Raw genomic sequence first — 25,420 nt, forward strand, 5'->3', positions numbered from 1 at the left:
TATAGTGTTTGAGTGGTACGTTAGTGCTGAAGAGAAAATTAACTCTGTTTAAAAGTGGATTCTCTGCTCCTACAGAGATTGTGTTAGTGTGTGTTATATTTCAGTCCATATAACTAGTTCTAGGGAAAGGGAATGCAAGTTATGATAGTCATTAGTTACATCAGGAATTTAACCTAAAAAATATTGCAGTAGGATTAACAAAAACATGAATGAGCTGCTTACTGAAATTCTCTGATCAAATCTTAAAATTGGGTATCAGTATTAAGAAATGGGTCAAGGCTTTTTAAATGTCAATGGATCTAGTGGAACAGTGTTTCTCAGTCCTGGTCATGGAGACCCCTTGCCCTGTGTAACAGCCACTTTAACTTAATAATGGGCTGTTCATTAAAGTGATTACCTGGATCAGTTTAAAACAGTAGAGTGCAGAGGTTGAGAAATACTGTAGTAAAATACATTTGGCATTAGAATTTCAACATGGAAAAAAAAAATCTTAAGATACTGTGTGACGCACAAGATGTTTCCAACATCTTGTGGAATATATTCTACAGTATTAAAACAAAGCTCTCAATGAGTATAGTTGGGTTTATTAAGCATATAAACACATTTTTAAATACAGCACTGAGAATAAGACTTGTGATAAGGCTATGTGATCAGTATAAAAAAAAAGTCTAGCCATCATTTTTAAAACAAACATCTAAAATATGTAGAAACCATTTTTTAAAACAATACAAATGTATCAGTAAAAGTCAACTCTTCATAATATGATGCAATAGCTTGTGTCAGCTATAAATCAGTCATTTAGGCGTTTACTGTTTGAAAGGCTTTTGATAATTGAGGTTTTTGTTGTTTTTGTGTAAGGCTGGATTTGTAATATGAGGTATTGTATAAAATCCCTGAGGGTGAAACCACAGCCTGCAGGAGTCATTTCTGCATTTCTCTACAGCTACATTCACATTAAAAAAATCGTTCATCATTTGTTTTTTTTTTTGCTCAGATCAGAATTCTCAATTTACAATCATAATTGTACAATACCGGTCCTTCTAAAAAAAATAGCATATTGTGATAAAGTTCATTCTTTTCCATAATGAAATGATAAAAACTAAACTTTCATATATTTTAGATTCATTGCACACTAACGCTAACACCCAAAATTCCTATCTCACAAAATTAGCATATCATGAAAAGTTTCTCTAAACGAGCTATTAACCTAATCATCTGAATCAACGGGTGAACTCTAAACACCTGCAAAAGATTTCTAAAACTCCCAGCCTGGTTCATTACTCAAAACCGCAATCATGGGTAAGACTGCCGACCTGACTGCTGTCCAGAAGGCCATCACTGACACCCTCAAGCAACAGGGTCAGACACAGAAAGAAATTTCTGAACGATTAGGCTGTTCCCAGAGTGCTGTATCAAGGCACCTCAGTGCGAAGTCTGTGGGAAGGAAAAAGTGTGGTTTTTCTTTACGTTTTTGCCAAAATCATCAATATTAAAACAATAAAAGGCTTGAACTACTACAGTTGTGTGTAATGAAATATATGAAAGTCTAATGTTTGTCAGTACATTACAAAACATAATGAACTTTATCACAATATGCTAATTTTTTTTGTATATTGAAGATCAAAAAAGGTCGTTTTAGGTGACCTCAATATTGTCAGTTACGTTTTTCTTAGTGAGAAGAGCCCATTTACAAAAAAGAGCTTTTTATTAATGTTCAAAATTATTAACAAATATTATATCCCAATTCTGATGGCCGAATATTCTTAATTGTCTTAAAATGACAATATATCGCCAATCAAAATCTGTAAAGTATCAAAATGATTAGTTTATGCATGTTGCCTTTGTTGTTTTTTCCATGCTGCCGTATTTGGAGTGCATGCCAAAACCTGACTACCGTTAGGTGGTATTCTGTTATTGTGCAGGTAAACTGAATAATAGTAATAGTTATTCACAAATAAAATAACTACAGAACTGTGAGCATAATCTGAGTCTGATTTTTCTTTTGAGAATTTCAGAATTCAGAATTTGGCATGACATGGGTCCTGGCTGATAACAGCAGTAAGCACATGCATTCAGGCAACAACACCCATAAAATCCAGTCTGATCATTTACATGCATGTTGCATGCTCATGAATCAGACAATTATCTGATTTAGGGCCACATATGAGAGTGGCTCAAATCTGATTTGAAAAGATCAGATTTGATATGTCCACACTTCCCTAAAAAACATCAGGTCTGTGCCACATTAAGGCAAAATGCATTAAGGCATTTGGGTCACTTCAGCTTGGTAATGTGAACGTAGCCTAGGATTCACAGAATCTGAATCCACTTTTCCTAAACTGACTTTTTACCTGTGAAAAAGACATTCCTGGTGTGGCACTGATTCAAGTCTCCTGGTCTTGATGAAATGATGAAATAAACATTCTTTGGATTTGATCCCAAACTGACTTCTGAAGGACAAACATATAAAACCATTATCTATCACATGCCATTACTGTAAAAGTCCAAAACGGCTCAAAACAGAACACGATTGCACTAAATGTTCAGCAATACGCAAATATGTATCTTGAGCATAACTGTTAACATTACACATTGCCCTCTGAGGTCCAGGTGAAAAGCTGGAGTCCTCCCTCTGTGTGTGTCCATGGTCAGCAGTGTCACAAAAACATTCTGCCTTCATTTCAGTCGGCTGATCCTTCGGAGCTGCACGTAGGCCAACAGCAAGCACACACACATGATGCCCATCAGTGCCACCTGGTTCTGCCAGAAGCCCCAGGTGCTGTAGTCGATCTCCTGATTGTCCAGATACATTTCACCTGTCATTCTGACACACAGAGGATTACAGGAGTGTCATTAGGAATCAGAATCAATAACTCATTAACTCATTAATTATATGCAGTGGCGTCTTTTAACCTCCCGAGACCCTGCATCCACATATGGCCACATTGCCTTTCTGATTCTCTGCAACATGATACTTAATGTTTTAAAACGTTCACCCTTTGGCCTCATATGGAGACCTGAATCATCAAGTGGTCACATGACAAAATTACACTTAACTGATTGCAAACAAAATGACGGAAATCTCAGTCAAACATTTCTACAGCCAGTCCAGACAGAAACATGGGTCAGGTAAAAATTATAATCAAATTTTATGTTTGAAACTAGTTTACTTACGTACTGTAGAAAGCTAAACTTTAGTTTTTTGGACTAATTGGATCAGTCTGATCCTTGATCTGATAACAAGGATATTTTAAATGTTAAAATAAAACTGTGTCCATATGAGGACATGTTTTTTTTCAGCAACAACTCTCTGTACAAAGACAAAGTTTAGTTGTCTACTTGTTAGGTCCTACTAATCCTAAATAGAAATTAAAAATACACACCAAGCTAATGGTTTGGTCTCAAAAGTTTAAGGAAAAGAGTGCAATGGGTTATGAGCTATGATCAGGCTTATGTTTAAAAATTAATTAAAAAAGTAAAAATAAAGCTAAGAGTGGGCAATATGACAAAATATTATTATTATTAAAAATAGTTAAAAGGTTAAATAGGATATAAAATCGAATTTATGCTTTTTGTGATGAAACATGTAATTACTTTATTAAAGGGCCTTTATGCCTCACAGACCTTTTTCTATTTCTTTTTTTCCTAGACTCTCAGATGAGATCTACGTTTGTGTGGGTGTTTGTATAAAAATGATATTTTATCCCAGCTGCATTGGCATTTCTTGCTCCTGGGCTCCCCCTATAGTCGAGAAGTGTAATTTGTGCTTTGAGGCACCTCTAAACATTATAATGAGTAGGTGAGTCAAAACTTTTGAAAGTGATAAATAAAGTTTATTTTTTAAAAAGCAAAACTGTGGTAGTCTTAACAGGCAAAATATAGGCTGTTTTGCATCTTAGTTTCCATACACTGACTGAAGGCACTGGAGAAGTGTCTGGTGAGTTTTGAAACTTTAACTGTGTTCAAATAAAGGGCAGGAATTTCTATTCTACTTTTATTGATAGGAGCCCTTTAAGTACAGGTAATATCTATGATTTGTTTAGAAAAGTGTATTTTTTACACATTTATTATAAATACAATAAAAACACACATTAACCGCCGCTAATTTCAAGTTAACTTAAAAAAAACAAAGCTGAATTTGTCACATTCGGCTGACAGGTTGTGGGGAGGATCATGTAGGACTTACCTGGTGTAGTTGCTTGTGAACTCCTGACCTTTAAGTTCGTTGATGGCCAGCGCCTGACAAAGCAGAGGATGCGGGTTAGTGACTGAGCCTACATTCACATTACAAATCTTGACGGTTCACATTCAGAAATGTAAGTGATCTGTATCTGTGTGTAATGTGAACAAATCTGTCCCTGAAACGCCTCACATGCTCAAACTGATACGTGTATAAATGTCGCCTTCTTCACCAACAACAAAAATCGTCATATTTGAGAGTCGACTCGCAGCTTTATAAAGGTGAAATGGATGTGTTAGCAGCTCATATGTGGAGCATCTTTTGCTGAAGTGGAGAAACAGCAAACAGCTGGGGCCTCATGTACTAAGACTTGCGTGGACTTCCTACTAAAATGTTCCGTACGCTCAGACCTGAAAAGTCCCGTACGCACAAAAAAAATCCGGATTTATCAAACCGTGTGTAGGCAGAATTCCACGTACTTTCTCATAGTACATCGCAATCAACTTAAAATCAAGTGCAAGTGCACGAAAACATCACACCTGCCATGTCTCCTCCCTCAATTACGCAGAGTATAATGTTATAATAATAATAATAATAATAATAATAATATGCTAGAGTATAATATGCAAGTCAAGTAAGAAAAGTGTTGAGACGCGTAGTGTAATAACTAATAATTACCCATGTTTTAAATATATTATTATTCTAGGATGGAAAATAAATGCTTTCATTTAAATGAGTTGCTTACCAGCCACCCGTCACACACTCAGCTTGTCTTATCCTCTTATGCTTTTGGAAATCTAAAAAGCCAGTCATCATCATGGGCCAAAAAAACATAATGGTCACGGAAAATGCGCTCTCAGTGAATTCGGCCATTAGCAATATTTTCCAATAATGCCAACGCTGCCATCTCCAACAACTCCAGCGCAAATTTTACGCAGGTTTATATGATGTAGGCTAAGTGGAAACACGTTGAACGATTATTTCTGTAAGCCAATGAAATTGTCTGATTAATGTACTTTATTTTACCCAATAATGCTTAACTACAATGTGTGCATAAAGGATATCTTAATAGTTGTAATTTTAATGCATCGCCTCTAAGTGTCGCCAAATGACAAAAAACACAATACATATGTACAAAAAAACATGCGTACGCCCGAAACTCAATTTGACGTTCAAGTCAAATTTAGTAAATCTGACCGTGAGCGTGAAATATGGCTTACTCAATGTTTTTTGTGTGTACGCACCTTTAGTGTATGAGGCCCCTGATTTGAAGTACATGCTCATGTGTGAGTACGAGAGAGAAGCACGTAGTGCATGCATTAAAGCAAAAAGACGCATGAATTCCAAGTTGAACGTTCGCATTCATGTCGCATGTCCATGGATTGGATACGTATCCGATTTAGGACCACATATAAAAGTGACTTAAATCTGATTTGAAAAAAGTCTGATTTTGCACGTTCACACAGCCATGAAAAAATCAGATTTGAGCCACATTGAACAAAAAATCTGATTAAAGTCATTTCAGCCTGGTAATGTCACACAAGTAGAAATTCTCTTAATGTGGTTTAAATACTTACATTAAAGCCATAGCGGAATATACTGATCCACTTCAGCCACGACATCCAGCTGAGCATGGAGTTCAGGTTCACCAGGAATCCTCCAAACACCTGAGAAAACACACAGACATAACACAGAAATCAGTCATTTTGGAACATTTCTATTGGTTCATTCATCATAAAATTTACATGCAATCTAAAGAACAACTGTCAGACTTGAATTATGTAATTAAAGTAAAAAAAATCCATGAGACAGTGACAGGACCTCCCACAGTAGCCTCCCACTAATAACTGCTGCATGGGTTATTATGTTTCAGCTGGCAACAAGTTATTTACCCCTAACTGATGCAGGGAGTAGCTTCTTATTTGTTAAACAACCATGTGGAAAGATTCATCCTGTGGTCATGTAAATCTGATTCAGAAGAGTCAAATTATCAGTATGCATCAAGCAGAGAAAACATTTAATGAGAAACTACTAAAAAAAGGGTTACGAAATATCCAATGCATTACTAAAACTAGAACATCCTCTTCCAGAAAAGAACGAGGTCAGAAAAAAATCTAGGTTCAACAATGTTATGTGCCCAAAGCAGAGAATGAGGTCAGTTGACTACCTGATGCTAATGTTAGGATGCACAGGGCTCAGATTGTAAAAGAATTCAGGGTGCAGGGAGCGTAAGATCATCATTTTCACACATGGATTGACCACCAAAGAGCCCAGACCCTAACCTCATTGAGAATCTTTGGGATGTGCTAAAGAACACTTTGAACAGTGTTCCAAATCTTCCATATCAATACAAGATCTTGGGGGAAAAAATGAAACTATGGAAGCCTTTGGGAACAATGCACAGAAAATGCCATAATCAATAATACCAATCTATTTATTTCTGCTGTAAACTGAAAACATTTGTGTTTGACATTAAAATGAGACAAAATATCCACATTTCAGGTGTTTACATCTGGATCTGAAACACAGTTCAGAAAATAATACCTTCCGTCTGAACCATTGACTGTGTATAGCTGGACAGAGCATCGTCTCTCAAAACTGAAGCCACCACAGGTCGGGCGCCCCCTGCTGTTCGGCTGCAGAAAGCTGTGTAACCCCACCCATCCCCATAGGTTTCAATGGCAAAGCAGACAAATTTCAATCACGTTTTTTTCTAATATACTGTAATTCTACCGCCATTATTTAAATGCAGCAGCTAGTGTAACCTCTGCTCATAATGTCAAATTTTTATATCCCCACAGAATTCGTTTTTTAAAACGTTATTCCGCTATATTCAAAACAGGTGTGGTTTTTGTAAAAAGGTGCGGTTATGGGTGGGACCAATAACAGATCGTCAGCTCCGCTCCGCTCCACTCTGCAGCCTGTGACCACCAGGCAGCCCTAAGGGGCGGGGTTATTTAAATGAGTAGGCTGTCTCTCCACAGTCTTTCTCCCTCCTCTGGTCTCTACTGCGCAGACTCGGGTGTCAGGATCGCCAACATGGCGGAAGAGTTTGGCTTCATTTTCATTGAATGAATGGGAACGGCGACGCGGCGTCCATCTTATTTTACAGTCTCTGGTCTAAACCTATCCATTTTTCTTGTAAGCAAAAGTATTGGAACAGATAAACTTAAAAATAGACTTAATGAAATTTAGTTACGAATCAAGCTTGTGATCCACTGACATCACTAAGCTTCTGCATTCCTTTTCTGTGATGCTAAAGGTATCGGAGCATGTGACTGTCAGGCGTGTTTTGTTGCCCAAGTGCGTTCTGATACATTAATTATGCAAACAAGAAATAGCGCTGAATGTCTATGTTCCAGAGAGCTGTCTATGGGTGAAAAACAAGCATTATTATATCATTTTAAAGCTGAGAAAAGATGGAAAATCAATCATAGCCATTGCAAGAAAACTGGCTATAGCCAGTACAACTGTTTGGAATGTCCTGAAGAAGAAAGTTCTCACTGGTGTACTAAGTAAGATTTGTTAAACTGGAAGTCCAAAGAAAACCCACAGCAGTTGATGAAAGAAACATTGTGAGTGCTGTAAAGGAAGACTCTAAAACAACTAACTAAGCAACAACCTCCAAAGGGCAGGAGTGAAGGGATCACAATTTGCTGTACATAGAAGAAATAAAAAACAAAAGTACAGAGGCTTCAGCACTAATTAGCAAGATGAATAGGAAAGCCAGGCTGGACTTTGCCAAGAAGTACAGAGACACGCCTGTGGACTGATTTTGGACTGATGAGACAAAGATTAACCTTTACCAATGTGATGGAAAGGCTAAAGTTAGGATAAAGAAAGGTCATGCTCATGATCCCAAACATATCAGCTCATATATGAAACACAGTGGAGGTAGTGTCATGGCTTGGGCTTGCATGGCTTCTTAAGGGATGGGCTCATTAATCTTAATTGATGTTGAATGAGCACTAAAGTCTAGAGAAACATTTTGTCTGTGAACTTAAAGAAAGATGAAACTAAACTGATTGGGAGATTCTTCATAATGCAGCAAGATAATGACCTAAAACCCACTGCAGCCTGGAAAAGCTTCACAGAAGAAGAATGCAGAAGTTTAATGATGTCACTGGATCACAAGCTTGATTTAGTTATTGCCAGCAAAGGATTTGTTCTTATTCACTTTAATCTATTTTGAGTTCTAATCTATCTGTTCCAAACCTTTGGCTTATATGAAAAATGGGTGGGTTCAGACAGAAGGTGCTGAATCTTCTGAACTGTGTATCAGAACCTGATGTAAATATTCCTGAAAATAAAAGCTAAACTGTTGGTATTTTAAGCCTTTTAAAGCTTTCAAGCCTAAATGTATTCAGTCCACAGCAGAAATAAAAGGGGATTAGCCTCACTGTTCCAATACGTTTAGAGACGACTTTAATTTTCATTAGAAAGATAAAATCTACTGTATTTACTTAAATACATTAACAGTTGTTATTAGCTACAAGTGTCTATCCTTTCCATTAAAAATCACCAGAAGGCAACACGGATATATATATATATATATATATATATATATATATATATATATATATATATATATATATATATATATATATATATATAAAAACACTTGGTTTGGACTTCTGACCAAATCACAGTTGCGATGCTATTACTGATTAAACATTTACACATTTATGTCCTGTTGCTTAATAACTCACCATCATGAAAACAAAGGGCAGGGCGATGAGAATATTAGCCATGGCAAAGGAGCCCACGCTGGCACTGACAAGAAAAGCCAGACTCACTGCTGACAGACTGATCATACTCATAGTCACACAGTACAGGAAAAACGCTTCTACCTCAGGCTTAAGGGCTGGAAAAGAGAAAATTACATGTATATATATTTTTCATAATTATCTCAAAGCATACAGATGTAGAATAATGTGCATTGCATTGCCGTACATAAACACATGAGCACTACTTATATGTTTACATGGAATCAGAGTCATAATCAGCTATTACTCATAAAGCTTGTTAATCAGTAACTACAATAAAAATGATTCACCAATGGCTGTATAAATTTTATACTTATCAAAAGGAAAAGGTCAGTATGACCCCTCAGTGTGCAAAGTAATAAGCACCACTCACTACTATACTGCTAGCATTAATGCTAAAATTAGATCTGTTACTCTAGCATAATCTAATATTGTGCTTATTTTTAGATCTAATGTCAGTGACTGTAAGGAAGGCCTGATTCACTCTGCACAGCTCAGACAGTAAGAGCTCCTCCACTCACCCATCATGAAGTAAGGGATGGCAGAGAAGACGAAGACTGGAAGAATGCGGTTTGGAAGGAGGTCAGCGAAAACTTTAGACAGGAAGTACGCAGACGTGCGATAGTAGCCACTAGAAGTCTCATGACTGAGAAAGGGGGAAAAAAATAAAATTAGGAAATGGCCTTTAGAAGAAGTTCTGTCGAAATAGCTAGAGTGTATAAAACACACACACACTTAACAGCCTTACATAAAGAGCACCCTCTCACTGATGAAGAGCTCGACTGCAGAAAGGTTCCCAAACACCATGTTGATGGTCAGGAAAAAGAACGCTCCAGTCCTGACGAAAAATAAAAACACATGTAAACAGGAAGCACTGGAATATTCCCCAGCTACTTTTTTCAAATGAACAGTTTTGCTTAAAAGCCTAGTCTTTTAAAATCCACATTATATTATATTTGCCTTTTTTTAGCAGGAGACCTTCTAAACAATTTCTTAAAACCTGTCACTAGGGGTGTAACAATCCACTCTCACTCATACTGGCTGCACAATTTGTTTTTAGGACGATATTTAAACAGATGTGAATTAAGAAAATATATTTTCCTTACATAAATGCTCCATGTATACATATCTGTATGTATAAGCTCTCTGGAGTTTATCAGCTGGTTTTGGAGAAGGAGAAACTGCAGCATTGGAATTGCAATCTAAATTATTTAACCTCCTTTGCAAATGAGGTAAATATTCAAACATTCAGCTGTTTGCAAAAAAACAGTTAATAACAATTTAAATAGCTCAGCACAACTCACAATACATGTGGGTGTTGAATAATATTGAGTTTAACAGTATTTAATTTATGTTTAATTTATTTGGGATATTTAAACATTTATACTCCACTTGTAAGATCTTAATTATTTCCAATAACTAAAGGTCTCATTTCACTGTTTTTTTTTTTTTTGTTTCATTAATTTTGCAGTGGTATCTAGAATGAATGAATGTCCTGTGAGCTGTTTTTTGTGAAGGAAGTGCTTCAGTTCCACTGTTTCAGGCTTTTTTATTTCGGTGGGCAGGGAAGAAGGACAAGATTGCGGCTCTTATTTATAAACATTCATGACATGCAAATGTATCATCTTTTTTCTTTTATGCAGGCAATGGGGCTAGAAGAACAGTTTTACATGCAGCATGCATATGCAACTCGGACTGACCAATTGTATTTTACAAAAGAGCAAGTACTACCTTTAATGGTTTCTAGTGAAAGGACACCTTTAAAAGTTTTTTGCTCTTCAAAAGAGTGTCATTGCATAATTTTGCTATTATATCACCATAAGAGTAATGGCATAGATTAAGGGTCATAGTGTATCCTAAAATGGCATTAATACTGTTTTATCTCATTATTTCTGGGACAATATATTGTATGATTTTTAACATTTGGATGAGGTCTTGATGAAAGATGAACACTCTGTCTACCTGTTCTGTAGAGCCTCTGGTAATGTATGAGGAATCTGATAGTAGATCAGTCCAACCAGAATGCCAAAAAAGATGTTGAGGAACAGCTGAGCATAAGAGGTCTGAGGATTCCTCAAGATGTTCTTCACAGTGCGAGTGCTAACCAGCATGAGCTGCACAAGAAAAAGAAACAAAATTAATTCAGAAACATTCTGAGGTTAGTTTATCGTGCAGAGGGTACCTGCAGGCATCAGGTAATTACATGTACAACCATCTAGGACCATTTTAATACCACTAAGAGAAAACATTCAAAATATTTGCAATAATAAAATGTCAAAAAGTAAACAACACCATTATTAAGACTGTAGTAGGCTTGTGATACCTGTGATACCTAGCTGGGTATTGTTTTAAAACGTTTTTGATTCTGACAAGATATTTTGAATTTTATACCGATACCCAAACAATACTTTATAAATCATTTTTTTAATTGTAACAAAAAAAATACAAAAAGAAAAAAATATTATCAAACAATATTTTTATTTAACTGCCGACATGAATTATCTCATTTTCCTACTGCCACTACAAGAGGCTCCATCTTTTGGATCTAGTTGGAACAAAAACAATGAGTATTGAGTGAGTTTGCGGCACTGTGTGCTTTTTGTGTGCTTTAACTATAATTTTTTTTCCTTAAGCATATTCCTGGATTCAATTCAGTTTTAAATAAATATAAACATAAAATGCTCGCTCTTTCCTGACTGGTGGTATCACATACTGTGGAAAAAAATATCACACCCCCACAAAGGAAATTTATTTACAATAAAAATTTAACAATAAAAAAAATAACAATAATAAACGATATTTTGCTTTATTCAAAACATTAGTTGCTCGATATATGAATTGTAAACTATATATTTAAGGCATTTTTATAGACTTGAGTGCAAATGTCAAACAGTGCACATATATCATAAACATTTAAGGTATTTAAATGTAAAAATCTGTCAATCACAAAAAATCATTATATAATTTTTTTAATGCTGGTATTTCCCTGTTTTGTTGTGAGGGGACAGTAATAATGGTGTAGTGTGGTTGAGGTCTGGCAGACTAGATTCTTTTTAATGTATAACAATATCTTAGGAGAGAGAGAGAGAGAGAGAGAGAGAGGGAGCAACTGAAACTTCAGCACAGCGACAGTGTGTCGACAGTTTGAATGAAATGAAGTGTGGATGAATCTTTAGAGCACTTCAGCATGACTACCTCACTGTTTCTGTACGCACTTTTAGCTACTGTATGTGCCCCACAGTATTTGCATTTTTTTTTTACTTCACTGTGCGAGCTATGCACGTGTCTCACATTTATGTGCGTTTGATGCAAAGTATCGAAAATAAGCACCAATTTTTTAACCTTAGGGTGCCATCGGTGCCTTTTTGGTACTGAATATTGATACAGAGCCCTATGCCTGTATTTTCTCACAAATCAATGTTCTAATGTGTAAATATTGTACCTGGTAACAGAAGGTTGTAGGATAGCTGGCCTGGTCACTGTCTGGTTTGTCTTCAGGTTTTATCCCCTCTGTCAGTTCCTGCAGCTGCTGGATAACGCTGCAGCACTGAGGGGACTGCCTGTACTTCACAGCCAGAGCATTCTCACTCACTAACATCAGCTCACAACCATTTATGTCCTCTACATAAACACAGGCAACAGAGGAGTTAACTCAAAAACACATTAAAATCACAAATGAAAAACTCATTTAAATACATAAACTGCAATATTCCACACAGTACGCTGTAGTGCAGGATTTCTTACAAGTACTACATACAGACAATGATAATAATTAATGTGCAGGATCAATACTATTAAAAGAACACAGTCAGTACCTGCTTTGTCAGAATTGGAAGAATTAGCTTGAAGAGAGAAGGCTTCATTGGTGATGTCAAGAAAGAAGTCTGCTGGGTTATTGAACGGCTCACATTTGTAACCTTTAAAAAATAGAGCACAACAATTCTTCAGGTCTACAGTACACGTTGGAAAACAAAAACATTTTCAAGAATTTTTATTTAGGTCTTATTTAGGATATTCTGGCCTAAATGATGTCTGAATGTGGTCTGTGTGATTTCATGAGTTACTATCATTAATGACTCGGGGTGTTTTCACATCTGACCATCCAGACCAGAGTCCAGAGCAAGGTTCCTGTGTTTGGTACACTATATAGCAGTTCAGTTTGTTTTTATTTCACATTGCACTTTGCAATGTCCAGTTTGCATCCCCTACCTATGGTAGTTCTCAATATATTTCACACTAAATTCTGGAAAAGTTGACTGCCAGAATGTAATTCCCCTTTTGGTGCATGTATGGCAGAATAAGCCGTTCCATCAAATACAGTGGCGTGAAAAAGTATTTTCCCCTTACAAATTTCTTGTGTTTTTGCATTTCTGTCATACTTACATTTTTCAGAATAGGAAACAAACCTTAATATTAGACAAAGATAATCCGAGTAAATATAAAAATCACATTTTAAATGATGTTTTAATTAAAAGTAAAAAAAAAAACTATCCAAACCAATCTAGCTGTGTGTGAAAAACTTCACTACTAACCACAACCAGGCCTGATTACTGCCAGACCTGTAGAATCAAGAAATCACTTAAATAGAACCTGTCTGACAACATACAAGATCTTAAAAAGCAACATATTATGGTATGATCTGAAAAAGTTAGATGAGAAAACTAAGTCATTGATCATCTATTAGTCTGGAAAAGATTACAAACTTTTGAAGGCTTTGGAACTCCAGCGGACCACAGTGAAAGCTTTTATTCCGAAAAGAGTAAACATGGAACACTGGTGAACCTTCCCAGGAGTGACCGGCCGACCAAAATGATTCCAAAAGGGCATGAACAACTCATCCAGGATGTCCCAAAAGAACCCAGAACAACAATTAAAGAACTGCAGATCTCACCTGCTTCGGTGAAGGTCAGTGTTAATAATTCAATAATAGGAAAGATACTTTAAAAGAGTGTTTTTTATATTTACTTATGTTAACTTTTTCTGATATTAAATATCAGTATGACAAAAAAACAAAAGTAATCTCTAGGGAGGCAAATACTTTTTCACGCCACTGTACTTTTCATTTCTGTTTCTAAATGAAGGTTAATCTACAGTTACAATAGAGACAGGAGATTCATACTGCTGTGTGGGGTGCGTGCACACGAAGATGATTCAGATTTTAGTCTGAATCATCCAGAAAAGTGTTTTCACAAAAAGAAACTAACCACAGATCAGTTCATCTGGACCAAGATCATCTTATTTCGTCTAGAAAAATTTAGATTCTTGTTACACATCATGATTCGTGACACATTTCATACCTGATATTTTGGCTCAGTCCAAATTGAAATTCTGAAAAGTCAATTAATTTGCTTGTTTTAACATTTAGACAGTTTGTTTAGTGTCTACCACTGGTTTTCAAACATCTATAATGATAATATACACGTTAGAACTGCAGAACTTAGTCATGTTTAATTAGTACCTATTTCTTCAAAGTAGGTTAAGGCTTTGTCTGCAGATCCAGCGTAAATGATCTCCCCCTTGTTCATCAGTGTGAGATGGTCAAACTGTCGGTAGATGGAGTAGCGAGGCTGGTGAATAGAGAAGATGATGGTCTTCCCACTCCTGGAGAGTCTACATGTGTAGATAGCATAACATATCAAATTTTAAATGTTCATCATTAATATCAAAAAACACCATAAAGATAGATATCACCACTGCTGGACATTTTCAGGTTTGACAGCACAATAATAAATGCTGAAAACAGGCAGTTTTTCAGCTTTGCTTACTCTACAAAGCATGAAAGGGAGTGTGTTATCACCAATAACATCACGTATGTGATGGGGCTATGGGCACAAACTTAAGGCAAAAGCAGTATAAACCACATTTGCTGAATACGAAGCTTCTTATTAACACTAAGTAAATTAAACCTGTAGTTCGTTTCTCTGGTCTGAATCAGGTTAATGAGTTTGTTTACTTGGAGCGTTTTCTCGCTCTGTTCGGTCTGGTTTCACATAGGCATAAATGTAAACGCACCAAAATGTGCATCATTAACCAAGCGAGCATCCTGTGTCCTCTGATTGGTCAGAGCTGTCTGACACGGGAGTACGTTAAATATAAATATTCGAAAAAAATAAATACAGCGAGAAGATTTTGTGTTCCAGCGCAAATATCTGTGCTTTAACACCGAAAGCTGAAACGCTGCACTTTCAAACACAGTGTTTCTACGTGCAGCGCAGATTTATACATAATAAACAGCGCAGATGGACACAGTGTTTGTTCACAGCTGTGGTAATTAGCGTTATCTGGCTAATATATCAGTTTAAACTGTGCTTGCTTTATCAGCAGTTTAGCTCAAATAAATGGCTTGTATTTAATAGCTGGATCCAATCGAGACCGGATCACGTTCTCACCACAAGCGAACCGCTCCAGAGTTCGTTTGGCACCTCCTCTAGCTGGTCTCGGTCCGGTTCTTTTGATCTGCACCCGAGTGCGATTACTGTTTTCACACCTGCTCAATCGAACCGCACTAAAGTTACAAACGGACCAGAGTTCGTTTTAACCGGACCTAATAGTGCTGGTGTGAAAACGCCCTTAGTGCGGTTTGATTGAGCAGGTGTGAAAACAGTACTCGCACTCGGATGCAGATCAAAACAACCAGTTTGTTTGGGACCAGACTGAGACCAGGGGGCTGTTCCACGAAGCGAGCTAACTCAGTAAGCCAGGCTTATTAAGACAAGCCTGGCTTATTTTGCTCAAATTTCAGTTTACGAAAGAGGCTAGACTTAAGCCTCGTCCAGTTTCTATAGCAACAATAACGTTTATCCAAACCTGCTCTGTCCCAGGCTAGAGTTGACGCTTAGCTTGAGCCGTGTGAGGTCATAGCCTTGCGGGTGGGACAAAATCCAGAAACAAGGTTCCGCCACGGTTTAATCCAATAAATTGCAGTAGATGCAGCAGATCATAAAATATTTGTATACATTTAATTAAGTATTGCACTGTATTGGAAATGTGTCTGCACATTGCAATTTATTGGTTCAATCTTAACAAATTTAGGCCAGTGTAAAATTAAATCCAGTATTTAATTACAGTTATTGTGCACAAAGATTTAACTCTATATTACAAAAACACATTTATTAGTATTAATGATGCCCAGGTACTTTAGATGAAGTTACTTTAAAGTATATCTATAATTCCATAATTATATCAATTCACATAACTGATCATATTTGTTCAATATAAATAATATAAATGTTTGGTTAATTTAATGATGCAAAATTTAATGGATATAGACAACTACCCTACCAATATTTTCATACAGGTGATATAAATTAGCAAAAAATGTAGGCTTATAGCAGCCAACATTGAAGGCTGTAGGCAGTGATTGACATCACCACCAGTAGCAGCTTCTGGTTGCTAAAATATTTCATGCAGTTAATTAATGCAGCGTGAGCCTTGATTACAAAAGCCTGGCTTGTATTAGTGGGAACAGGTTGAGTCTGAATTGCGTTAGTGGAACGGAACTAGCTGGAAGTGAATTGTTTGGCTAATTCAAGCGAGGATTACTCAAATAAGCGCCGCTTTTTAAGCTTGCTTCGTGGAACAGCCCCCAGCTCCACCAGCAGGTCTCGGTCCGGTCCCAAACAAACTCAGGAACGGTTTGCTTGTGGTGAGAACTTGATCTGGTCTCAGACCGACCAAGCTATCAAATATACTGCATTTGTTTAAGCTAAACTGCTTATATGCAGCGCTCATACACCTTTTACAAGGTAAAATTCAAGCACTTTTCAAGGCCCATTTTCAAGGTCTTCCAGCACATTTCAGCTGTGGTAAATTACTGATAACAGTGATATCTCAAAACTGCGATTTAGCCATAATCAATATATCACAAAACTATTCTCCACACTTCACAGCAACTATACTGAGAGAAAAAAAATAAGTAAGTAAATAGAAGGAATTATGAATTTATTTGTGTCAGTTTCACACAATTTAAATAATAATTGTTATTCACCGCATCTTTACCCTATTCATTTCATTGAGAACTTTCTAGTCCTGGAAAACGTTTATGGAAAATGGTTAAAATTCAAGCATTTTCCAGGATTTCAAGCACCTGTACGAACCCTGTATATGGTGCAGTTTAATCAGATATATTTGCCAGTTAAGGCTAATTACCACAGCTATGAACAAACACCGTCTCTGCTGTCCATGCTTAGCAGTTTCACAATGAACGCTGCATGTGCTGCTTTCACTACTCGCAGCCAGGCACCTCCCTTTACTACGTGTACATCTGTGCTGCACGGCCTATTAAAAAAAGTGTGTTTGAAAGCGCAGCAGCAAATTTTCAGCATTCTTTGTTAAAGGGGCTTTACACAGATATACGTGCTGGAACACAGAATCTTCTCACTATATTTATTTTTTATGCACCTGCTCCAGACAATGTGTTTGCGTAGTGCACATTTTGGTGCATTTAGCTTTGTGCCTGTGTGAAACCAAACTAAACAGAGGGACAGAAATGCTCCAAGTAAGCAAACAAATCAACTGATCCAGACCACAGAAACCAACAACAGGTGTGTTTGTGGTAAAAATATTGTAGCTATTCAGAATTGTGATGGTGTTTTGGAGGAGTGTGATTACCTATGTAGCAGATCGATGATTGCATTAGCAGTGTTGGAGTCTAGGCCCGTTGTTGGCTCATCCAGGAACAGCAGAGAGGGAGAGGTGATGAGCTCCATGCCAATACTACACCTTTTCCTCTCTCCACCAGACACACCCCTCAAAAACTCTGTCCCAATCTGAGAGAGGATGAGAAGTAGAAGCTGTTAATACAAATTACAACTACTTCTACAAATGGAAATAGAAATAGTATAATAAATGATCAAATTTAAGCAATGTTAAAATATTGTGAGTGAAGCAGACATAAAAGACACATGCAATGTTCATTATTTATTCATTTTAAAATGCATGTGAACAACATTCAGGTTTTTTGTCCCACATCTGGTGTTTGTAATTGCACTGTAAACACTCTAAACATTCCTTGTACAGGAGTTTTAGTGTGCTACATAGCTCTAAATAGTGGGAGTGCTGCATTTTTTGGTACCCCTTCACTTAAAAAAAAACATATTTGAGGTGTCAGTACCTTGGTGTTAGCACAGTCAGTCAAACCCAGTTCCTTTATGACAGACTCAACCTTCATGGCTTTGTCCGAGGAGCTGTACTCTGCTAGTGAGAGCCGGAGGTTGGCGGAGAAAGCGAGGTTTTCTCTTACAGTAAGAGTGCCCATCAAAACATCATTCTGTGCAAAGAAAAACATACAAGACTTTAAATACAGTACCTTTCAGAACAGTAACTGGTACTCTTGATGAATACGAATGCTGCACGTAAAACTGTTCTTTTATCCCCATTGTCTGCATTTGCCAATAAAAGAATATAGACAGGAAAAGGAGTGAATCAGTAAAATCCCCCGGACTAAATTAGGATTAATGGTTTAAAATCCTGTCGCTCTTCCCCGCCACTCCTCCACCCAACTGAAGCAGCCTGAAACAAGAGCAATGAAGCTCTTTATTCACAAAAAAACAAATTAAACGAGGACAGAAAAAGAAAAAGAAACAGTTTACAAAAATAGAATGTGAATGTCATCATCTTTAGTGATCTTTATGCTAAGAAGCTTTTGGGAACCCCACCCCTGTCTTTTACTGCTCTTTATCAATTAATAGGTAAGCAGAATTGTCTGTTTTAATGCACTTTGTGGGCCTTTGCCTTTCTCACACTCAGTAGTTAAGCAACATTATTTTTAACCTCTTAATCTCTTCCTTAAAAGGTATCTTGCAGAAAATGATTATATACTAAAAAACTGCATATGCAAAATGTTAACAAATGTTAAGGTTAAAACACATTGTTTGTCCTCATTTGAGTCCTTTTTTGTGATTAAAGAGCCCAGATGCTCATGTTACAGGCTGTTTTAGTTGGGTGGAGGAGTGGGTGGGGAAGAATGACAGGATTTTAGCTCTTACTCATGAAAATTCATTACATGCAAACAATGAATCCATGGTTCAGGGTTTTACAATGGTTTTATATCCTAATTTAGGGGTTGACATCCTCGTATTTCTGTCTGTTTTGTTTTATTGGCTAAGGTAGGCAATGGGGGTAGAAGAACAGTTTCATGTGCAGCACGCATGTACAACTTGGCGTGACCTACTCTACTTCAAAAAGAGCAAGTACTAAATATTTCTAATGAAATGACACATTTAAATTACAGTGCAATGAGTATAAACAGAAAATTTACATTTTCTCTAACTAACAAGGCAGTGATCTATTAAACTTTTAAAAGCACTACACAGCCATTACAATAGAAATTGCAAATATTTCGTTTTACACAGCCCACACACAACACCAAATCTAACAGATTTAAACTCTAACCTGAACAACGTAAGCAGAGGAGAGTCTGAGGCTGGAGGTCACAAGCGCATTGTCCACCAGAACCTTTCCTGATTTCAAGCCCCGAGGATCTTTCCTACCTGCAATCACATCCAGAAGTCTGCAGCAGAAAACAACAGAACTCAAAAATCAGTTTTGCACTTGAACTGAGCATCTGAATGCATGTTTGATTTTAATATAGCAGAAATTCTACTCAACTGGAAAAAAGAAATGCTACTTACGAGGTTTTTCCACTACCTGTAGGGCCCATGATGGCATTCATCCCAGAGTTCATAATACCACTGAAACACAAAGTCATTTTGAAACTTTCAGCACTACTGAACTGATCACTTAACATAGTGACATAATGCTAATTTCAGATATTGTATGTATATTGTACACCAGGGGTTGTCAATAGGTGAAGTTGTTTGAACTATAATGAACGATATTGAAAAAAATAAATAAATAAAATGCTTCTCTGGCGAGCTTTTGTTTACACTGCTCCCCTGTCTCTCTGTCGCGCTCGGCATGACTTTAGTTTCCACACATTCTCGTTTTCCACATGTTCTTGGGCTCCCTATCTCCTTATAAGGGTGTTTTTTCCCGATCACGTCCCACTAGCCGGAGCAGCGGTAGTGTATTGGACCGCAAGAGGAGCGGTGTGTTTATTTTATTATTATTTTATTTATTATTTTATTATTGTGTTTATTAATTTTTCCTTTCTTCTTGGGTTTACCTGCTTTGATTTAAACTGTTCTTTAATTGGGTTCAACAACCCTCTGGGCTGGAGAGCTACTAGTCTGTAGCACTCCATCCCGTTACACTTCATTTTCCAAAACAGCCACTTAATGGCTTGGAATATCTGGCCCGCGGCCAAACTTAATTGCCGACCCCTGTTGTACACCCACTCTGCCCCATAAAAATATACTGCCTTGGCCTTATGTCACAAGCCCTGGTTGTAATTATGTGCTGACCCTGTGTGTGTTTTGGGTGTGTTTTGGATTTGTGCAGTATCAAGCTTGGCACTTTATAAAAGAGCCTGGAAAAGCCTCACCCAGGAGAGAGACTCAGGGCTCCTTCTCTTTTCTGACCTAGAATACATCCTCCTCAGACCTCAGACCTTGAACCTCAATTTTCTCAAGTTTCTATTTGCTAGCATTTTGTTACAGTTTTCTAATTTATATTTGGGAGAAGTAGGAGTGAGTGCTATTTTGCAGGCTGCTGGGGAAGTTTTGTGTAATTTGGTTTCTTTATTTTCAAGTTTACTTAGTATCTTAATTAGTCTTTGATTGTTAGTTTTTTTTGTATTATTTTGACTTTGTGTGAATGTTTGGCGTTTACTAAATGATCTCAGTGGCCGTGAGATAACCGGTTGAGGCCCTCTAGCACTGAACTGCACTTTAGACCACTGTGTCTGTGACATTCTGTGTCTGAATGTCTGAACACACTGTGGACATTGACAGCTTTTAATGAATTCTGATCATCTGTATGAAGTAAAAACTATATATATTCACACGAACTATTCTCCCTCCTGCCTTCGGGAAGAAGGTACCGCAGCATCCGGTCCAGCACGACCAGATTCTGCAACAGCTTCTACCCCCAAGCCATCAGACTCCTCAACTGCAGAGACTGAACTGATGGTTTTTCTGTACATGCACACACACTCTTACCCCACTTACCCCAGAAAATGGAAAGCACTAAAAACCCTACTACCTCACTGGACTCTATTGCACACTGTGTAATAGAGTAATTACTACCTCACCTGGTCTTTTTTGCACACTGCAAAATTTGCACACTGTCTTGTTATTTATTATTCTTTGTCTGTATTGTGTTGTATTGTCTGTCTGCACTTTTGTACTGTTGCACTATTGTTCTGTCTACACTGTGTTTATGTGCACCATGGTCCCTGGAGGAACGTTGTTTCGTTGTTTCACTGTGTACTCTGTATATAGCTGAAATGACAATAAAAAACACTTTGACTCGACTATAAGGATATTGTGTCCTTGATAGAAAGAAATATGATAGAATCCTATTATCAAACACTGAAAACTCAACTGCTATCAAGATGACAAGCAATGTGAGTAGAATCAAGCAAACCTGACGTCTTTGAGGATCTCCTTCTCCACCCATTTGAAGCTGAACAATCCTGCACGCTCTTTCACACAGTAGCGGACGTTGTAGAAACTGACACAGGGTCCTGGGTTCTGGGAGCATAAGGCTGCAGACTCTGAGTCTACAGATGCCTCACACTCTCCTCCAGTCTCTCCTCCAGTCTCTGCTCCAGCCTCCATGCTCATGCTTTCTTATTATGAGACTCTGACCTGTGTGAAAAAATGAGAGAGACAGAAGTTAACCTAAGGAATTTACTTAGCTCCATCTAATCCAAACCTTTGGAATAAACTGGAGCAGCAGTAGTTGGCGTGGTGCAGTGGATAACACCACCCCCTGCTAGTGAACTACCTACCACATTATGTGGGAGACTGGGGTTAAATTCCCTGTCTGGGTGACTATACTGTGCTACACCAATAAGAGTCCTAGAGGCAGACTCCGACCACTTTACTGGCCCATATCTGTAATAGAAGCTACATGCCATAGATGTAAATGTAAATGTATAGCTACTATGATCCAAAAGTAATCTTCCAAATTCACCTACTGATTTTATTGCTGAATGCAATTAACCCTTTATGGCATTAATTAAATTTTTTGGGAGAAAAAAAAAATCACATCACTGTTTGCAGATTTTTTTAGACTGTTTTTTTTATTTATTATAACAAACCGATTATTAACAAATACTTGATACAAAAGTTATTTACATAATGTTTTTCAAAGGCAACAAATAAAAAAACTTGTTTTCGTAAGCTTACAACAAGAATGTAAGACTAGTAAGAATATAAACAACCTAATATACTTCTTTAAATATTCATGCACAAAAACATATTTTTCTTTATGACCCACTTGTACGCCTCATTATATTGGACGTAGATATGCCTTGTCACGTTATTTTAAAAGTGAAATAAAATAAATAAGTAAAAAATAAGATGCAGTGGTATTAAAGTTTGGACACCCCTGATCATTTTTATAAATCCTATAAACTTAATTTCACTTCTCAAATATCACTGTGTTCATCTGCTATATTACAAATTTAACTGAAATTGCTGATCCGGACAACCAATGATTTATAAAGGAAAATCGTTGAACACCAACATGCCATAGAGGGGAAAATCCTGACAGCAAAGTCCCATTCTTTTGTGTAAAACCTTGCCAGATAAGCATGTCAACATCAAGGGGGACAAAGTCGTAAACAGTATTCTCTTAAACTACAAACCTGGACAGGTGTGTGCAGCTTCCAGAACAGGATTTAGTTTCGTGTTGGACTAACCCTGGACGACTGTATTATTCCTTAATATAAACAGCTAGGCTGAGTTAACTATATTAGCTAGGTTAGCTAACCGAATTACATGCTAATCTATACCATAAACATGTATTAATACACAGCCTGTAAACGTGTAATAGAAGGTTGTATTAGCTTATTCTCACTATTTATCTGTGTACATCACTCTAAACCGGATTAATCTGGGTTTACTGTGTTTATTTGAGCATATTCTGCAGGGGCTTAATTTACGGGCTAATGTAAAGCTACAACATACAGCCCAGGCTAACACACATGCTGTGTTTACACAGTACATACAGAATATCCGCGCATCCAGAGAGTCTCCACAGAGGAGAACACCCACTCACCGCTGACTTCCGTGTTCGTGTGACCACTAGAGGGCGCGACCGAAAGAGACCAAAATGAATGTGTTCATACGGAGCAAATGAGCAAAATCAGTTTATAAATGTTTAATCAAGCAACACAGAACTATATATCAGATGTTTCAGCAGCGCAGACATCATTATTAAATATTTTAAACTGCAGTTATAAGCCTCTAAACGTGTTCTTTGCTCTGGCTGTGAATAACTCTCTATCGGCATCCTCTCACAAACAAATCCGCACACCGTGTAGCAGAAACGCTAGCGCATATGTGTCCTAAAATCGTTTGTTTAAGTAAAATGGAAATACACATGTAAGTTTTCTTTACTTATTTATCGAAAATCTCAAGTCTTCTTTCCAAATTTAAAGGAATATCCAAGACAAGAAGTTAGACACTATTTGTAATTAGACTTTAAGTCGTTTAGCTCCATTAGCCCCCATTTATTAAAGACTCACTCGCGGGCGCCCTCTAGCGCTTACAGTAATTCTCTGATATAACGGAATGATGTGAAGTGGGCAGGCTCGCGCTATAAACCGGCATTAGCGCGTCTTTTAGCGAAGCTAATTAGCTATAGCATCTGTAGCGCAAACGCTTTTATAAGCTAGTTATTTATTCAGCTAGTACATCAGTTTACACTCACTGCTCGGGACCTAATTTAGAGTAAATGTGCGTAAACTACAGATATTCTGAGTTTTGCGGCGTATTTTCCATCATTCTTCTCTTAAAGCAACGCTAATCCGACTCTGCGCTGCTGCCCGCTTACAGCAGGTTTACACAGGTTTAATAACGTTATATAAATACAGGGTTTTAAAAAGCCCTCTTACCGTTTATTCCTGTGATTCAGTCAGGCTAAGGGTCTCTCTTTAGCTTCAGACTCCTCGGCTGTCAGCTTCAGCCTGACACTCACCAGCTGGATCACCGGCCAACGCCCCCTGCGACCCCCCGGACCGAGCTGCAATAACACGCTGCAGGCAGGCGCCCCCACAGCGCTCAAACTATAGCAACATATGGTTGTTAGTTATACTATATGGTAATATTTCCACAACTAAGTGCTAGTAGCTAACTCACAGAAGGAGCTTTTCTCTTTTTATTTGTTCAGTTCAGAAACTGTTCAGATCACCATTAGCTAATGTGCCATAACTTACAAGTGCCGTAAAATAGTATTTCCCCCCTAACATACTTCTTTTTTTTTAAGCTTAAATATCAAACAAAGATACCCTGCAAATACAAAAATTACATTATCATTTAAAAACAGATTTATGGCCTATTCCACAGAATTAGTGCCATGTCCCTTCCCAGGAAATTACATGCATAAATTGGCCCACAAAATAACTTAAAAAAAACATTTTATTATTAAGCATAGTGTCTTCTATTTTGACCTAATTGCAAAAGTAATATATGTTATTAAAAACATTAATAAAAACTACAAAAAATATATAATTTGTTACCTGCCCCCACTCTCTAACTATAAACTTTACCATGAAATATAATTATTAAAATCCCTCAGAGATGTATTTTTTGCATTTTGGTGTTACTAATTCTCATCTATGCTTTAAAATTAGTTTTTTTTCATAATAAATATTTCCATAATATTTAAGTTAATATACACATTTTATTTTTGTCCCTGGGTTTCACTCATTTCTGTTACTGTAACACATTACAGAATGTGCTCAGTGTCCTCATGCTATCAGCTGCCTCATGCTGCCATTATGTTATTTTTCATGTTTTTGCTAATTCGATGCTAAAAACTCACTCCTGTTACTTTCAGTCCTGTTACTCAAAACATAAAAAGTAATAGTGGTGAGTTTCAGTAACAGTGGTGAGGGCCAGTAACAGGAGTGAACTGGATTATTGGTTTATTAATGTGAACATTAGTTTATGTAAACCACTTTTTTCCAATTCTGTTTGGTTCATCATTTAGTTAATAAATTGCATGATAATAAATTTTTATCAATTTCAGGTTTGGGTCTTCTTGAAAAGATAAAATGGCTTTGCATCTTTTAGAAAAATACAACATGAATGTACATATTTTAAGGTTAAATTCTTACACAAATGACAACAATTTTCTTACAATTTTTATAACTTTTATTTTAACATTTTGTTCTAGAAATGGTGTCAGGACTAGTTGTATGGATTAAAATCATTTTGCTAAAGCATTTTATTGGTTAAGTGGCTTGAACAGAGCTGTAGAAGCTTAAATACACTTGAGCTAAAATGAGCTAGTTTAATCTCTAGCTCTAACCCATCACTTCTAAATTCTGTAAATAAGGTCAGATGAACAAACCCATATTTACACACTGTCCTGTGATGCACTAAAGATGTTTAATATTTGC

General features: G+C 37.0%; 1 protein-coding gene across 3 annotated transcripts; it reads right to left on the reverse strand.

The window, feature by feature from the left end:
- Positions 1-131: 131 nt before the first annotated feature.
- On the reverse strand, positions 132-24,058 carry abcg2c (ATP-binding cassette, sub-family G (WHITE), member 2c). Of its 3 annotated transcripts, XR_454615.4 has the most exons (17): positions 23,912-24,058; positions 21,433-21,656; positions 19,578-19,637; positions 19,339-19,456; positions 18,059-18,214; positions 17,557-17,714; positions 14,405-14,556; positions 12,762-12,863; positions 12,389-12,567; positions 10,909-11,060; positions 9,695-9,784; positions 9,468-9,592; positions 8,890-9,044; positions 5,758-5,847; positions 4,187-4,239; positions 2,352-2,824; positions 132-1,434 (listed from the first exon to the last, which is right to left on the reverse strand). XR_454615.4 is itself a non-coding variant. In XM_007247345.4 (16 exons), the coding sequence occupies exons 2-16, from the start codon at positions 21,630-21,632 to the stop codon at positions 2,677-2,679; spliced, it is 1,938 nt and encodes a 645-aa protein (XP_007247407.3). In that variant the 5' UTR covers positions 21,633-21,656; positions 23,912-24,058; the 3' UTR covers positions 1,995-2,676. The 3 variants fall into 3 exon arrangements, 2 of the variants coding, with proteins under 2 accessions (XP_007247407.3, XP_007247408.3); XM_007247345.4 differs by lacking the exon at positions 132-1,434 and having other exon boundaries at positions 1,995-2,824; XM_007247346.4 differs by lacking the exons at positions 132-1,434; positions 23,912-24,058 and adding an exon at positions 22,661-23,886 and having other exon boundaries at positions 1,995-2,824.
- Positions 24,059-25,420: the final 1,362 nt, after the last annotated feature.

Source organism: Astyanax mexicanus, chromosome 7 (genome assembly GCF_023375975.1).
Source record: "Astyanax mexicanus isolate ESR-SI-001 chromosome 7, AstMex3_surface, whole genome shotgun sequence".
Lineage (NCBI taxonomy): Eukaryota > Metazoa > Chordata > Actinopteri > Characiformes > Acestrorhamphidae > Astyanax > Astyanax mexicanus.

Bases quoted from the DNA above. Each gene is read 5' to 3' on its own strand.
- abcg2c (XM_007247345.4), bottom strand. From the start codon at position 21,632: ATGAGCATGGAGGCTGGAGCAGAGACTGGAGGAGAGACTGGAGGAGAG. The intron at 12,568-12,761 runs GTACTGACTGTG...GTGTTTATGTAG, and splicing joins TTCCAATTCTGACAAAGCAG to AGGACATAAATGGTTGTGAG. The intron at 9,785-10,908 runs GTAGACAGAGTG...ATTTTTCGTCAG, and splicing joins CCAGAGGCTCTACAGAACAG to GACTGGAGCGTTCTTTTTCC.